The 14,617-nt window shown below is 39.6% G+C and overlaps 1 protein-coding gene across 2 annotated transcripts; it reads right to left on the minus strand.

Annotated features, from left to right (window-relative positions):
• Positions 1-640: 640 nt before the first annotated feature.
• SMIM8 (small integral membrane protein 8) lies at positions 641-11,719 on the minus strand. 2 transcript variants are annotated; one of them, XM_055433656.2, is made up of 3 exons: positions 11,653-11,719; positions 2,634-2,791; positions 641-1,027 (listed from the first exon to the last, which is right to left on the minus strand). In XM_055433656.2, the coding sequence occupies exons 2-3, from the start codon at positions 2,766-2,768 to the stop codon at positions 869-871; spliced, it is 294 nt and encodes a 97-aa protein (XP_055289631.2). In that variant the 5' UTR covers positions 2,769-2,791; positions 11,653-11,719; the 3' UTR covers positions 641-868. The 2 variants fall into 2 exon arrangements, with proteins under 2 accessions (XP_055289631.2, XP_055289632.2); XM_055433657.2 differs by having other exon boundaries at positions 11,542-11,667.
• Positions 11,720-14,617: the final 2,898 nt, after the last annotated feature.

Consider the following 14,617-nt stretch of genomic DNA (forward strand, 5'->3'; position numbering starts at 1 on the left):
AATCCCATATACTTACGGTTACTTTAAATCTAGACCTTCTCATCTATTGAGCAGTTCTAGTTTTCAAGTAACTATAAGAACATTTGGTCTTACATTTATAATATCATTGTAACATTAAATTACAATGATAACAATGAATGAAATAACAATGAAATACAAATAACAATGAAATAACAAATTACAATGAAAACAAAATAGATAACATTTCATTGTAGTCAAATAAAAACATCATACTCAGTATAACATACTGTCTGGTTATTTTTTTTAAAGAAAAACTCCAATTACTCTGGGTTATTCTTTCCTTTAATCTTTATTTTAGTAATTGAGTGGGAGTATCTTTTCAACTAAAATAAAAATCTGGACCAAAATTAGCTGAAATGGAAAACTGAAATATATAACTCATCTGTAACTCTGTAAAAACTGTTTTTAACTGCAGGCTTTACAATAATTTACAATCATTTTCTTCTTCACCATGTAGAAAAAGAACACTGCCTTTGCAAATAGCAAAGCTAAACCATCACAACAGCTGTTAAGTGCACATTCCCCTTAAAATTTTAACAATACCATGCAAATTTAAGAGCGGCAGTACTTTTATTGGATAGAAATTTATAATTTACAAAAATGACTTCCATTCTCATGGCACTTTTTAAAAGAGGATTTAATAAAATTAAAATACTGAACAGCTCTTTCTGTGGAAAAAAGAATGCCATTTTGAAAGGACAACATTCACTCGGGGTCTGGCTGCAATCGCCATCCTTCTTCCTCAGGAGCATCTTCTGGAACAAGAACCAAGGCACTGTGTGGTCCTAATCTTCAGCTGAAGATTTCAGAGCCCCCAGTAAACCTTCATCTGCAGCAACCAGCTCAATTAATCCCATTTAGATGTTTTCCTCCTCATATAACTGTGTCCCTCACTATCAATAGCTTCATAGAGGTCCTTCTTATTCTCCTGTGTCGCATGTAGGTAACCGATATAAGCCACACAAAACGAAAGAGTTATCAATCCGAAAGCCATTACAGGTTTGTTCTGTCAAAGAAAAAAAAAATCACAAGCTCTCAGTAAGACCAATCATTTGAGGAGACTCAAATATCTCTTGCACTTTCTGCTCGTCATGCCAAGGCTTTAGTACCATACCAGCATTCCTAGGGTAAAATTTCATTTCTAATATTTATCCATTTCTTTATTCAGTTAACTCAACTCCTGATAACTTAGAGACTATGGAAGATTCTTCCTTCTTCTCTTTACAGCTGGGACATCTCCGACCTTCACCTTTAGGAAGGAAATTGGTCTGGTGCTCAGTTTTCAGTTGCCTATGTTGTGAAGAAGTTGCTTAACTTTTGGGGGCCCAAGTTTTCCATCTGCAAACCTTAAATTAGTTATTTTTATTAAGAAGTGAGGAATGAAGTCTACATGCTATTCTTGTCACCCAGGATCATGAAAAACTGGCAGAAAGCCTTTCATGTTATATACCAGGTACAGCAAAACACACACACCCTTCCTTCTCTGGAACTTATTCTATTACCTCAAGAAACACTGTCATAGAACAGATATACTGTTATAATAACTCTGATTTTCTGTGTAAAATCCAAGACCCTAAGAGGCAAAGGGATGCTACTTTAAATTTTTTTTTTTTTGGTCACAGCACACAGTTTTTGGGATTTTAATTCCCCAGTCAGGGATTGAACGTGGCAGTGAAAGGGCAGAGTCCTAACTACTGGACAGCTAGGGAATTTCTGAATTTTTTTAAAAAAGCTTTTAAATTCTGTATTTTCTGCTTCAGTTATCATTTCTGCTTCTGTTTCATTACTATTCTTAATCATCAAAAAAATTAAGGTCAAACTTTTTCAGTGGGATGGACAACTGAGAAAGGCCACATGCTCAGAGCAGCTTACTTTTGCAGTTCTTGAAATGTACTTGGCAAGGAAAAAAACACATTAGTTCAAAGTTTTTAAAACATTCTACCTTGATTTAATGATTTGATTGCTAAATTGACCTATTTAACTTTCAAAGTTTAAAGTGGTAACTATGTTATTAAAATTCTAATCAAATTCAAACATTTAAGTAAATTTTATGACTTGATTTGCATTTTTCAAAAAATAAAACTTAACAAATCAAATGTATTCAGTAACTTGATACAAAAATATGATTAGCTAACTCCCTAACAGTGTATAAATGCATGTTTTCATATTTTTCAATATATGTTTGCAAAATCTTCTAGGTTAAAATATTATTAATAAGCCTGGAATTGTAGACTGATCAGATTTTCATTCTGTTTTCTTTGTTTCAATGGAAGGTCTTATTTACTTAATAGTACCTGATCAAACAAGTTTCCTTAAAATCAACGCAGCTATTAAAATAAAATTTTAAGCAGGGATTTGATCAATTGATTCATTAAAATTCAACTATTTACCATTTAACTTCTCAAACATCCTCAAAATAATTAGTTTTATATGTGTATTTAGTGAAACAGCATTTAAGATTTTCTTTCCATCTGCTTCTTATCCAGAGAGGTCTTACTAGTTAACATCAAATTTCCATGATAAAATCAAATGTTACAGGAAAATTAGAACTTTCTACTTCCGAAAGCCTAGGTAAATTGAACATAAAGTCTTATCCTGGATGTATTTCTTACAGGTTTAATGAAGAGCTCTGGATTCACAGCTCGAAATAAGGTTGTGGTGCGGACCCCTCTGAGCCCTATGTTTCCCAGGTCTTTCTCCTTGGGCGGCTCCTTTTTAAAGGCTGGAGGCTCAGGTGCTGAAGACATCTTGACTAATGATGATTTAACACCTAAAAATAAAAGAAGAGACTTTTTTTCCTTTCAAAGTTATGTTTTTCAGATAATGCTCTTAAAAAATCATTCTGTATTCAGTTTTTTTTCGAATTCCAGTCTAGATATACACCAAAAGTGATGGTCAATTCTTTTATTACTTTGTATAACACGTACTTTGGCCTTTAGGTTTTGTTTGGTAAAATGGTTATTTTATTTTTCATCTTGTGGAACTAGTGAGGTATGCAAAAGTCATTTTCCTACTTTTCCAGGAGCCTACAGAATTTGTTTGTTGGAATGAGTCACGCTGTATCTTGCTATATGAAGCGGGTACTAAGGGTAGGAGTGGCCAGTTGGTTATCTACACCTTCTTAATTTCCTTCCATTTTCACCATTCCTCACCTTCCAACAGCCCTTTCAGGACACCGACCTAAGAAGCATGAGCATTCTTTTGCTCCATTCCTCCTACAGATTGACTCCTCTCCAACTTTCCCTTCCCACCCCTCTGCCTTCCTCCACTGGGTCACCCCAGCACCAGTACCATGCAGGAAGGGTGAGCAGCTGCTGTCCTTAATCCTCCTGTATCGCCCACTCTCTGGCAACAAACACTATGCTACCTCCTTAAGTGGAAATCATTTTTCTCTTAATTACTCAGAATCTATCCTAATAGATCCAAGTATGTCTTTTGGCTTCTGGTTCTCCCTGCTAGAATGTCAACACTTTGTGAATATTTTTTTCTTCTACATACTACTCGGCAAAAGGTTATTCTTACCAATCCTGCCACCAAATGGGTGGGGTGGGTGGGGGGAAGTTTGGAAGGGAAAAGATAGGGAAAGAAGCTTTCCAAAGAATGGCTGAGATTCACGACAATATAATAAAATTCTTTGGGGGAAATGCTGAACCCTTATGAAATGTTCGTAAATGTTATGAAATGAGAGTCAAACACTCACATTTAAACACTTGTTGGGGCTTTGTTTATTCAAGTGTTAAGTTTTCCATTTTACAGTCTTTATAAAAGCAATATTTCTGGAGTTCAGTTTTTCAAAAGTGAAAAAGATTAGTCAATGAGAAAACTCAACACATGTGATCCAAACACAGGAGTGTGTTGGGCAGAGCAGGTGTCCATCAGCAAGAGGATCTTGCTCTTCACTCCTTTCTTCCTCTTGCCAACCATTTTCAGTTATTCAGCAAATAAACCTCATGTTCTCTAGACATGTATACTGGCTTCATCAACACTGGGGAGCAAATGAACATTTCTGAAGCCCTGGGGGTTAACCGACTTGCCAATGACAAGTAGTCTCATCTCTTCCAACCATAATGCATTACAGCAGAAAAGAATGATCATCAACCTCTCTTTACCTCTTCTTCGAAGTCCACTTTGGACATGAATTACATCAAGTAATAACTCATAAAACACTTAGTTCAACAGCATTTAACACATCATTCAAGCAGTAACTAGCAATTTTTTAAAAATTTCAACAGTATTCAAGTTACTAATTTTCTCTATTGGAACAGTGATCTTTTTCCAATACAGACAACTTCTGAAACAATTCCATAATATGCCTGAAATCTGTTCAGCCAGCACATGCTTCCAACACATCTTGCCCAAGGTTACCAAAAAAACTTCAATGTTTTCTGCTGAACCAGAGGTCCACTCACATGCACATTTCTTAGGTGAATTTCTTGAAACTGTAAACTGAAGAAAAATGCACAACTTAAAGTTGCAAGATAAGTTTTATTTCGGGATCTTACTGAGGTCTATCGCCTGGGAGACAGCCTCTCAGCGATATATATATTGTATTTGCACAAGATTCTCTCTTTCCTTAGCTGAATCGACATTTACTTTGTGATGAAACAAGTAAATAAGCAATCAAGGTAGTATTTATTATACTGTAAACTCTAGACACCCACATTCCATTTACGTTAAACTGTTCATGTTAAACTCTTTGCCAGAAATGACAATTAAAGAATACATAGGCTGGAAACTACTGCAAATGTTTATTGAAAGGGACTTTTACAAATTAAAGGGCTTCCCTGTAGCTCAGGTAGTAAAGAATCCATCTGCAATGCAGGAGACCCCTTTTCAATTCCTGGGTCAGGAAGATCCGCTGGAGAAGGGATAGGCTACCCACTCCAGTATTCTGGCCTGGAGAATTCGATGGACTGTATAGTCCATGGGGTCATAAAGGGTCAGACATGACCGAGCAACTTTTACAAATTAAAGAACTACCTACCACACTATATTTTAAGATTTAATATACCACAATTTTCATTGTTTGTGATACTTTTAGGAACATATGAGAGTATTGTGCTTAGTTGTTCAGTCACGTCTGACTCTTTGTAACCTCATGGACTGTAGTCTGCCAGGCTCCTCTGTCCATGGAGAATCTCCAGGGAAGAATACTGGAGTGGGTTGCCATACCCTCCCCCAGGGGATCTTCCCAACCCAGGTTTCCCACGTTGCAAGCAGATTCTTTACTGTCTGAACCACCAGGGAAGTCCAAGAATACTGGAGTGGGGAGCCTATCCCTTCCCCAGGGGATCTTCCCAACCCAGGAATCAAACCAGGGTCTCTGGCATTGCAGGATTTTTCACCAGTTGAGCTACCAGGGATGCTCAATGAAAGTACTACTTTCTATCATATATCATTCTTTTACTAGGCCTGGTATAAGATGGCTCAGTTCTGTTGCTGCTTCTCTTTGTATGTGCCATGGTCACTGCAGATGCTCCAACAGTTCTCCCCAAAGTTCATGAACTTGTTTATACCACTCATGGAACTAACAAAAAATTTTAACAACCTTCTATTCTTGCCTGGAGAATCCCCATGGATGAGGGAGCCTGGTGGGCTAGAGTCCATGGGGTCACAAAGAGTCGGAAATGACTGAGTGACTAAGCACGCACACACACACACCCCTTACATTTATGAAAATAATTATACCAATATTATTTTAGTTAAATATAAAACTATATATTTATTATTCTTAGGACTGGTCAGTGCATTTCTATTACAGTATGGCAAAATACTCCCTAAATATGACAAATCTTTGATTTGGAAATTATTTTAGAATCTTACACTTTAGAACTACTGACTTTAATTCATGTATGAATGTGGAGTTGGACCATAATGAAAACTGAGTACCGAAGAATTGATGCTTTGGAACTGTGGTGTTGGAGAAGACTCTTGAGAGTCCCTCAGACTGCAAAGATATCAAACCAGACAATCCTAAAGGAAATCAGTCCTGAATATTCATTGGAAGGACTGATGTTGAAGCTGAAGCTCCAATACTTTGGCCACCTGATGCAAAGAACGGACTCATTGGAAATGACCCTGATGCTGGGAGATTGAAAGCAGGAGGAAAAGGGGATGACAGAGGATGAGATCGTTGGATGGCATCACCGACTAGTGAGTTTGAGCCAGCTCCGGGAGATGGTGATGGACAGGGAAGCCTGTCATGCTGTAGTCAATGGGATCTCAAAGAGCTGGACACAACTAGGTGACTGACCTGAATGACTGACTGATACTTTAAATAAAAAGAGACAGATTACCGAGACCAAAAAGGGACTTATTAGGTAAGAATTTGTAATAAGAACAGAACAAAATGAGACTTTTCATGTAAGAGAATGTTCTTTTATATCTCCTCACACGCCTGGCCCACAGAACAGTAGGAATATGACTGTGAAAGACATGCAAGATGTGGTGGTTGAAGTAGTACATAAAATGCAAAACCTTAGTTGTTTCTTCACAGATGTGTTAATCAGAGCTGATATGTTCTAATTTTAAAAGCTACAGAGCTAATCATAAATGCAAAGCACAGCAACAACCTATTCCAACATTGAGTGGACAGTACCTCAAAAACAGTTACCATCTGACACACATCCATTAGAGCTTCTAAGTCTCCCCATCACTTTCTCCCACTTCTTCTCTTACACTTTTTTTTCCCCACTGCAAAGCACGAGGCAAATCACACTTACTTATTTGCATATGATATTGATCAATCTCTAGATACACTTGCTTTCACGATGAGTTTATTTTTAAGCCAGGACCCACATTTATTGCGGTAAAAAGGGGACTCTCTCTCTCCAGTGTGCACACACACACACACACAAACACACACTAGCAGGGATGATAGGAACTTGACACTGCACTGCTGCTGGCCAATTTGGTGATTAATTTCTGCGCCAGCTGACCTCTAAAACACTCAACAAGTTAGGTATCCTGGGGCCACCCCATGGCTGTGCAATCTGTCCAGGTGCCCCGTTCTTATTTCTTCTTCATTTTTTTCCATCACCCATTTCTTGTTCCCTTTCTTTTTCTATCACCCATTTCTTTTTCACACCTGCCTGTAAAAAAAAGATCTAAATAAGCTATATTTACTTCATACGTCTCTCCTGGACAAAAGACAAGTCTCTTCAACAACTGGTGCTGGGAAAACTGGACAGCCACATGTAAAAGAATGAAATTAGAAGATTCTCTAACGCCACACACAAACATAAACTTAAAATGGATTAAAGACCTAAGTTTAAGACTGGATACTATAAAACTCATAGAGGAAAATACAGGCAGAACATTCTTTGACATAAGGCTCAGCAATATCTTTTTGGATCCCAAAGGATCCACCTACTACAGCGATGAAAATAAAAACAAAAATAAACAAATGGGACCTAATTAACTTAAAAGCTTTTGCACAGCAAAGGAAACCATAAACAAAATGAAAAGACAACCAACGATGGGAAAAAATACTTAAAAATCATGGGATCAAGGGATTAATCTCCAAACATACAAATAGCTCATGCAGCTCAATATCCAAAAAAAAAAAAAAATCAAACAACCCAAACAAAAAATGGGCAGAAGACCTAAACAGACATTTCTGCAAAGAAGACATACAGAAGGCCAAAAAGCACATGAAAATCAACACTGGTAACTATCAGAGAGTATCAAAACTCGCACTGTTCAGAATGCCCATCATTGAAAAATCTACAAATAATAAATGCTGGAGAGGATGTGGGGAAAAGGGAAACCTCCATCACTGTTGGTGAGAGTGTGAATTGGTGTAGCAGTATGAAGGCTTCTTAAAAAATTAAAAATAGAGTTACTATATGATCCATCAATCCCACTCCTGAGCATATACCCAGAGAAAACCATACTTCAAAAAGATACATGCACCCCAGTGTTCACTGCATTATTGTGAACTGCAGTGTTCACTGCAGCACTATTTACAATAGCCAAGACATGTAAGTAACCTAAATGTCCATCTACAGATGAATGGATAAAGATGTGGTACATATATACAATGGAATATTACTCTGTCCTAAAAAATGAAAGAAGAAAAGCTATGACAAACCTAGATAGCGTATTAAAAAGCAGAGACCTTACTTTGCCGACAAAGGTCTGTATAGTTAAAGCTATGGTTATTCCAGTGGTCATGTATGGATGTGAAAGTTGGACTATAAAGAAGGTTGAATGCTGAAAAACTGATGCTTTTGAGCTGTGTTGTTGGAGAAAACTCTTGAGAGTCCCTTGGACTGCAAGGAGATCCAACCAGTCCATCCTAAAGAAAATCAGTCCTGAATATTCATTGGAAGGACTGATGCTAAAGCTGAAGCTCCAATACTTTGGTCACCTGATGCGAAGAACTGACTTACTGGAAAAGACCCTCATGCTGCGAAAGACTGAAGGCAGGAGGAGACAACAGAGGATGAGATGGCTGGATGGCATCACCAACTCAATGGACATGAGTTTGAGCAAGCTCTGGGAAATGGTGAAGGACAGGGAAGCCTGGTGTGCTGCAGTCCATGAGGTAGCAAAGATTTGGACACAACTGAACAACAACAACAAAAATGAAATAATGCCATTTGCAGCAAAATGGATGGACCTAGAGATCATATTAAGCAAAGTAAGTCAGAAAGAGAAAGACAAATACCACATGATATCACTTACACATGGAATCTAAATGATACAAACAAACTTATTTACAAAACAGAAACAGACTCAGGGACATAGAAAACAAACTTATGGTTACAAAAAAGGGAATGGCAGCATGGGATAAATTAGGAAACTGGGATTAACATACACGACTATATATAAAATAATTAACAAGGATATACTGTATAACACAGGGAGCTACACTCAATGTTTTGTAATAAACTGTAAGGGAAAAGAATCTGAAAAAAATGTATGTATAACTAAATCATACACTGTGCTGTACACCTGCAGCTAACACAGCACTGTAAATTAACTATACTCCAATCTAAAAGCTTTTTTTAAAAAAAAGATCTAATCTAAACTGCATTTACTTCATACGTCCCTCCCAGTAAAACGTTCTTTACCTTTTTCTCCTGCCCATTCTCTGGGGAAGGCAATATGTGATGGGAAAGGAAGCAGAAGCCTCTTTGTAACAATGCCCTAAAGTACGAGTGAAAATGGTACCCCCAGAACGAATACACGGTGCGAAACTGTACAAAGATGATCTTAAGCAGCAGGAATTTTAAACCATTTTCTCTCCTTTATTAAAATTCCTGCTCTGTGGGATAATCCAGAATGTACTTGGCAGCTGATATTAAACAATTTGCTGGCACAAAACTGGCATGACATAAAAATTAGACCAAGATAAAAAGAATGAGTTACTTTGGTGAAAAACTTAATCCTTAGATATCCATTTTGAAATAAGCATCTGAACAGAAGATAAATGAAAAAAACGGTCAGAATCACAGAATACTGGTGAGAAGGAATGCCAGCAATAAAGCCTTGCTTTTATTAAATAACAGCCTTAGGGAATTATAAAATGGATAAAATACTTTCAGTTCAGTTCAGTCGCTCAGTCGTGTCCGACTCTCCACGACCCCATGAATCACAGCACGCCAGGCCTCCCTGTCCATCACCAATTCCCGGAGTTCACTCAAACTCATGTCCACAGAGTCGGTGATGCCATCCAGCCATCTCATTCTCTGTCTTCCCTTTCTCCTCCCGCCCCCAACCTTTCCCAGCATCAGAGTCTTTTCCAGTGAGTCAACTCCTCGCATGAGGTGGCCAAAGTATTGCAGTATACTTTAAGGATATATAAATGTACTTGTTATTTTTGTTTCACCACACTATTTCAGAATTTAAGAAAATAACTTGAAGTTTGGGGCAGGACACCTTAAAAATAATTTGATTTAGAATAAACAAGTTCAGGGCAGAATCAGACAGCTTTCTGTCTTAAGGGACTGTACCACTGTTGCAAATTCCAACTTTGCTACCGATTAGGTGTATGTTTTTGAGTGACAACTTCTCTGAGCTTCAGTTCGCACTTTTATAAAAGGGATATTACCTATTGCATAGAATGACTTTGTAGATGAAATGAGGTAACATTTTTTAAAGGACATAACAGAAGTTCAACAAATGGTAGCTATTTTCATCTCCACCAATTAATTCAATCCCTTTTTCTAAACAAATCTAAACCAAAAGAGACTGATTGTCTTTGCCCATGGAAGAGTGAGATAATCCAGGTCATTCAAGTTCCAGCCAACCCCTGGTCCACCACTTCACTCCTAAATCGCTAAGACTCAGCATTTGCAAGTCGTTGCAAGATTTAAGAAATGTAACAAAATGTTTTAATTGGAGTATAACTGCTTTACAGTGTTAGCTTCTGCGGCATAACAACAGAGAATCAACTGTATGTATATGTACATCCCCTCTCTCTTGAGCCTCCCACCCCACCTTTGTCCACCCCCTAGTCTCACAGAGAACTGCACTGAGCTTCCTGTGCTACTCAGCAGCTTCCCACTAGCCATTTTACAACAAGGCAGCCTATGTGTGTCAATGCTACTCTCCCCATTTGTCCCACCCTCCCCTAGCCAGCACCCCCCCACCATCCACAGTCTGTTCTCTACATCTCTCTATTCCTGTCCTGCAAATGGCTTCATCAGTACCATTTTCTAGATTCCATATACATGCATTAATAGACAATATTTGTTTTTATCTCTCTGATTTTCTCCACTCTGTATGACAGACTCCAGGTTCAACCACTTCTCTACAAATGACCCAATTTCATTCATTTTTATGGCTGAGTAATATTCCAACGAAGCATAAAATTATAATCACTTAATTTTTTAAAATTTATTTTTAATTGAAGGATATTGCTTTACAATACTGTGTTGGTTTCTATCATACATCAACATGAATCAGATAGATACACATATGTACCCTCCCTTTTGGGTTTTAAATTTTAAAGATGAACTCTGCATTTGTTGTTTTTAAGGTAAAAGTTATTTTTTTTATCCCGTGAAATTTACCATACCTAGAGTCAGATACTGACAAAGAATGTTATTTACAAAGGATGTTGCCAACAATCTGAGGGCTGTAAAGTATTATTTGGGTCCGCTGCCTTCCCCATATTGTGGTACCTTCACTACATCTTGCTATTAGTCAAAGACAGATGCCTTTGAAGCCTTCAGGAAAAAAAAAAAAACTGCATTCAATTAAGTTCTAGACATTGTCTTGCAGGGGGCACACAGGTCTGTAAACAGAGTTAAAAAGAAAAGAGGAACCTCATGTGAAAAAGTTACAAAACCACTTTCCCCTAATAAGGAGTTTGGTGAGGTGGGATACCAAAAAAACTGTCCAGAAAATGAGAAGGTTCTTTGGGTGGAGGTGTGCACGTATAGGGCGGGACACGCGCCCCGTGGGGTCAGAAACCTCCAAGATCCAGCTCTGGGAGTTCATCGAGCGGCGACGACAGTGCCGGGAAAGAGCGGGGCTCGAGAGAACGCCGCCGAGTCCGAATCTACGCACCTGGGAGCGCGGTCCACAGGGCGGTCGGGCCCGCCAAGGCCAGGATCAAGACCGCTGTGGAGCGGCCACCTCGTCCCCGACCCCGCCACGCCAGCCCCTTCCGCCGCTCACCTGTCGCGAGGTGACCTCCTCTCCCCGCCCGCCGCACTCCGTCTCGTCTCCTCCTGCGGGAGAGAGCGTCTCAGCGCCCTCCGCAAACTCGGCGCTGCAGCGGCCCCTATAGCCTGGAGGCTGCGGCGCAGGGGCGCGGGAGTTGCGGAGATGAGTCCATCGCCTCTCCTCCACATCGCTGGTCGTCCAGCCCAACGGAAGGATGGAGTTTGCAAGGGGCATTTCCGGTTTCTTCCTTTTTTTGCGTTCTGTTTTCAATCCCCTAGGTTCCAATCACTTTCCAGTTTCGCGTGTGTATTTTGTATGAGTAAAAGAAGAAATCACCTAGAACCACGTTTATTTAATGGAAGGGGAAAGAAGACTTGAATCTGGTTTCCTCCCGGCCCCATTTTATGGGCACAGTCTTTCAAATACACAGTTAGTGCTCTGCCATTCTATTAGTGCCTTGAAATTCCAAGATGTGGTTATGGTTGTGATTTGCACACACTTTGCTGATAGTGATGGAGTGGGTTGCCATACCCTCCTCCAGGGGATCTTCCAAACCCAGGGATCCAACCGGGCTCTCCTGCATTGCAGGCGGATTCTTCACTGTCTGAGCCACCAGGAAAGCCCAAGAACACTGGAGTGGGTAGCTTATCCCTTCTTCATGGGAACTTCCTGACCCAGGAATGGAACCAGGGTCTCCTGCTTTGCAGAGAGACTCTTTACCAGTTGAGCTTCCCAGGAAGCCCTAAATGCCAAATACCACTATGCAACGAAAAGCACTTTTACTAACATGATCAACCTAAAGTGATCAAGTAAAAGAATAAGTGAAACCTAAGAACCTGTTTAAGAAAAAAAAAGCATAAATTATAGGTAATTATAAGAGAGAAAAGCCTAAAGACCTTGTCAGTTTAATGGATATGAGTACAATACAAATGATATGAATAGACAATAGTTCTATTTTATTATGCTTTTAAGAAATTACTTTGAAGAATGATGCTAGTCTGAATGCAGCTTTTACAATCCTGTTTTAAAATAACATCATCAATATTTAATAATATTTAACAAGAGATCTGATGTTTGCTAGGGTTAGACAATTTTATATTTGATGGGATTAGCTGCATAAAACAAAGTTTCATCCATGTGAAAATTCGTTCAAGTTTACAAAAAATGTCTGTTTTAATTAGAAGTTCCCAAAGTGTGCTCCAGGGACAATACTGGTGGTCTGTGAGCCCTTTCAAGGGAATCTTATATGTGCTGGTGAATTTTTGTTTTTCAGGCAAGAATTAATAGTTAATTTATAAGGTATAATAAAAATTATATTAACTTATTACTATGATAATATGGTGTTTTGTCAAAGGCAGGGTTTGTTTTATTGCTGCTGTAATTTTTATAAAATAAATGCTGGCTTCTTTTCCCTAGCATCAATCCAAGTATAAGTAGTTGATATAATTAATGTGGGTTCAGCATACAATTATTATTTTCAGCTGCAAATAACTGGAAGTAACTCAAGTGTGAAAGGATCTGTATTACCTCATGTAATTAGGTACAGGGGGTAGACTTGTTTGGGGAACAATGAGACATGGTACATACATGTATGCCAACAGGGCTCTCTTGTCTCATTTCTCTGTGTGCTTCTTACATACACTTACTTCATGTCTTGGAGTAGGGGTCATCACGTTAAGGTTCATCCAAGTGGAAAGGGAGTTTTTCTAATCATCTGTATATCAAATCTCATAAGAGAGCTCTGGCTGGCTTTCATGACTTTTGGGTCATATACCGTTTTTCAGGACAAATTACTGTGGACAGGAGGAAGGGATACCATACCTGGGTCAAGGTCATATCATCATACCTCTGAGATTTAGGATGGGGTAGAGGTACTGAGTTGACTCACTGGAAAAGACTCTGATGCTGGGAAAGGTTGGGGGTGGGAGGAGAAGGGGACGACGGAGAATGAGATGGCTGGATGGCATCACCGATTCTGTGGACATGGGTTTGAGTGTACTCCGGGAGTTGGTGATGGACAGGGAGGCCTGGCGTGCTGTGATTCATGGGGTCGCGGAGAGTCGGACACGACTGAGCGACTGAACTGAACTGAACTGAGAGGTACTGCTGCCGCTGTTGCTGCTGCTAAGTCACGTCAGTCGTGTCTAACTCTGTGCGACCCCATAGACAGCAGCCCACCAGGCTACCGTCCCTGGGATTCTCCAGGCAAGAATACTGGAGTGGGTTGCCATTACCTTCTACCAGGAAGACAAAACCAGCAGATTTCCACCTTACTAGCAGACCTGCTTTCTAGTCCAGATTACACAGAACTCCTGAGAAGCAGCAGCTGGCAGGGACCACAGAACAGAACTTTTCCACCAAGGGCCACAGCCACGTCCTCACATGGTGGTGAGGGGATACGTTCTTCGTGTGGTGAGAGAATGGCCAGAGTGAAAGAAATGGGTGGACCTGGTGCTGAACACACATGAGAGACTCCCAAGGGACTTGAAAAAAATAGTGTCACTACCTGCCACTATACAATTTATTTCTTTTTTGTCTTTCTTCTCCATTCTTCTTCATGTAAGCTCCATGAAGACATGAATGTGGAGTCCTATTCCAAGGCTACAGGTGCGAGACCTGGTATGAAGGCCACAGAAGGGGAGCCCAGAAACACGATCATCTCCAGAACTGAATAAGCCCCTTTGTAACCATTGCCAAAAGCCCCCCAATCATCACCAGCAAGCTTCCTGACTCTATATGAGGCAAAATGCCCACCTCAGTGCTCACCTTATAGCACCCTAACTGATGCCAACCTCCAGCAGGAAATTTCTCTGTCTTGAGGCTATAAAAATTGCCTACCAACCCATAAAGTGTTGGCTTTCCCAGTTCTGTCAGGAAGTCGGCCTGCTGTGTTTGCAGCACCCACATTACCTCTGCTGTTTGCTCTTAATAAGCTCACTCCCTTCTGAAATGCTCTGTGTCTGGAAATTCTTTTCCA

The sequence above is a fragment of the Moschus berezovskii genome, chromosome 10 (genome assembly GCF_049115385.1).
Source record: "Moschus berezovskii isolate FMDL1 chromosome 10, NW_MosBer_1.0, whole genome shotgun sequence".
Classification (NCBI taxonomy): domain Eukaryota; kingdom Metazoa; phylum Chordata; class Mammalia; order Artiodactyla; family Moschidae; genus Moschus; species Moschus berezovskii.

Coding starts and splice junctions, on each gene's coding strand:
- SMIM8 (XM_055433656.2), bottom strand. CDS start 2,768: ATGTCTTCAGCACCTGAGCCTCCAGCCTTTAAAAAGGAGCCGCCCAAG. Junction 1,028..2,633: donor CAGAGCTCTTCATTAAACCT/GTAAGAAATACA, acceptor TTTCTTTGACAG/AACAAACCTGTAATGGCTTT.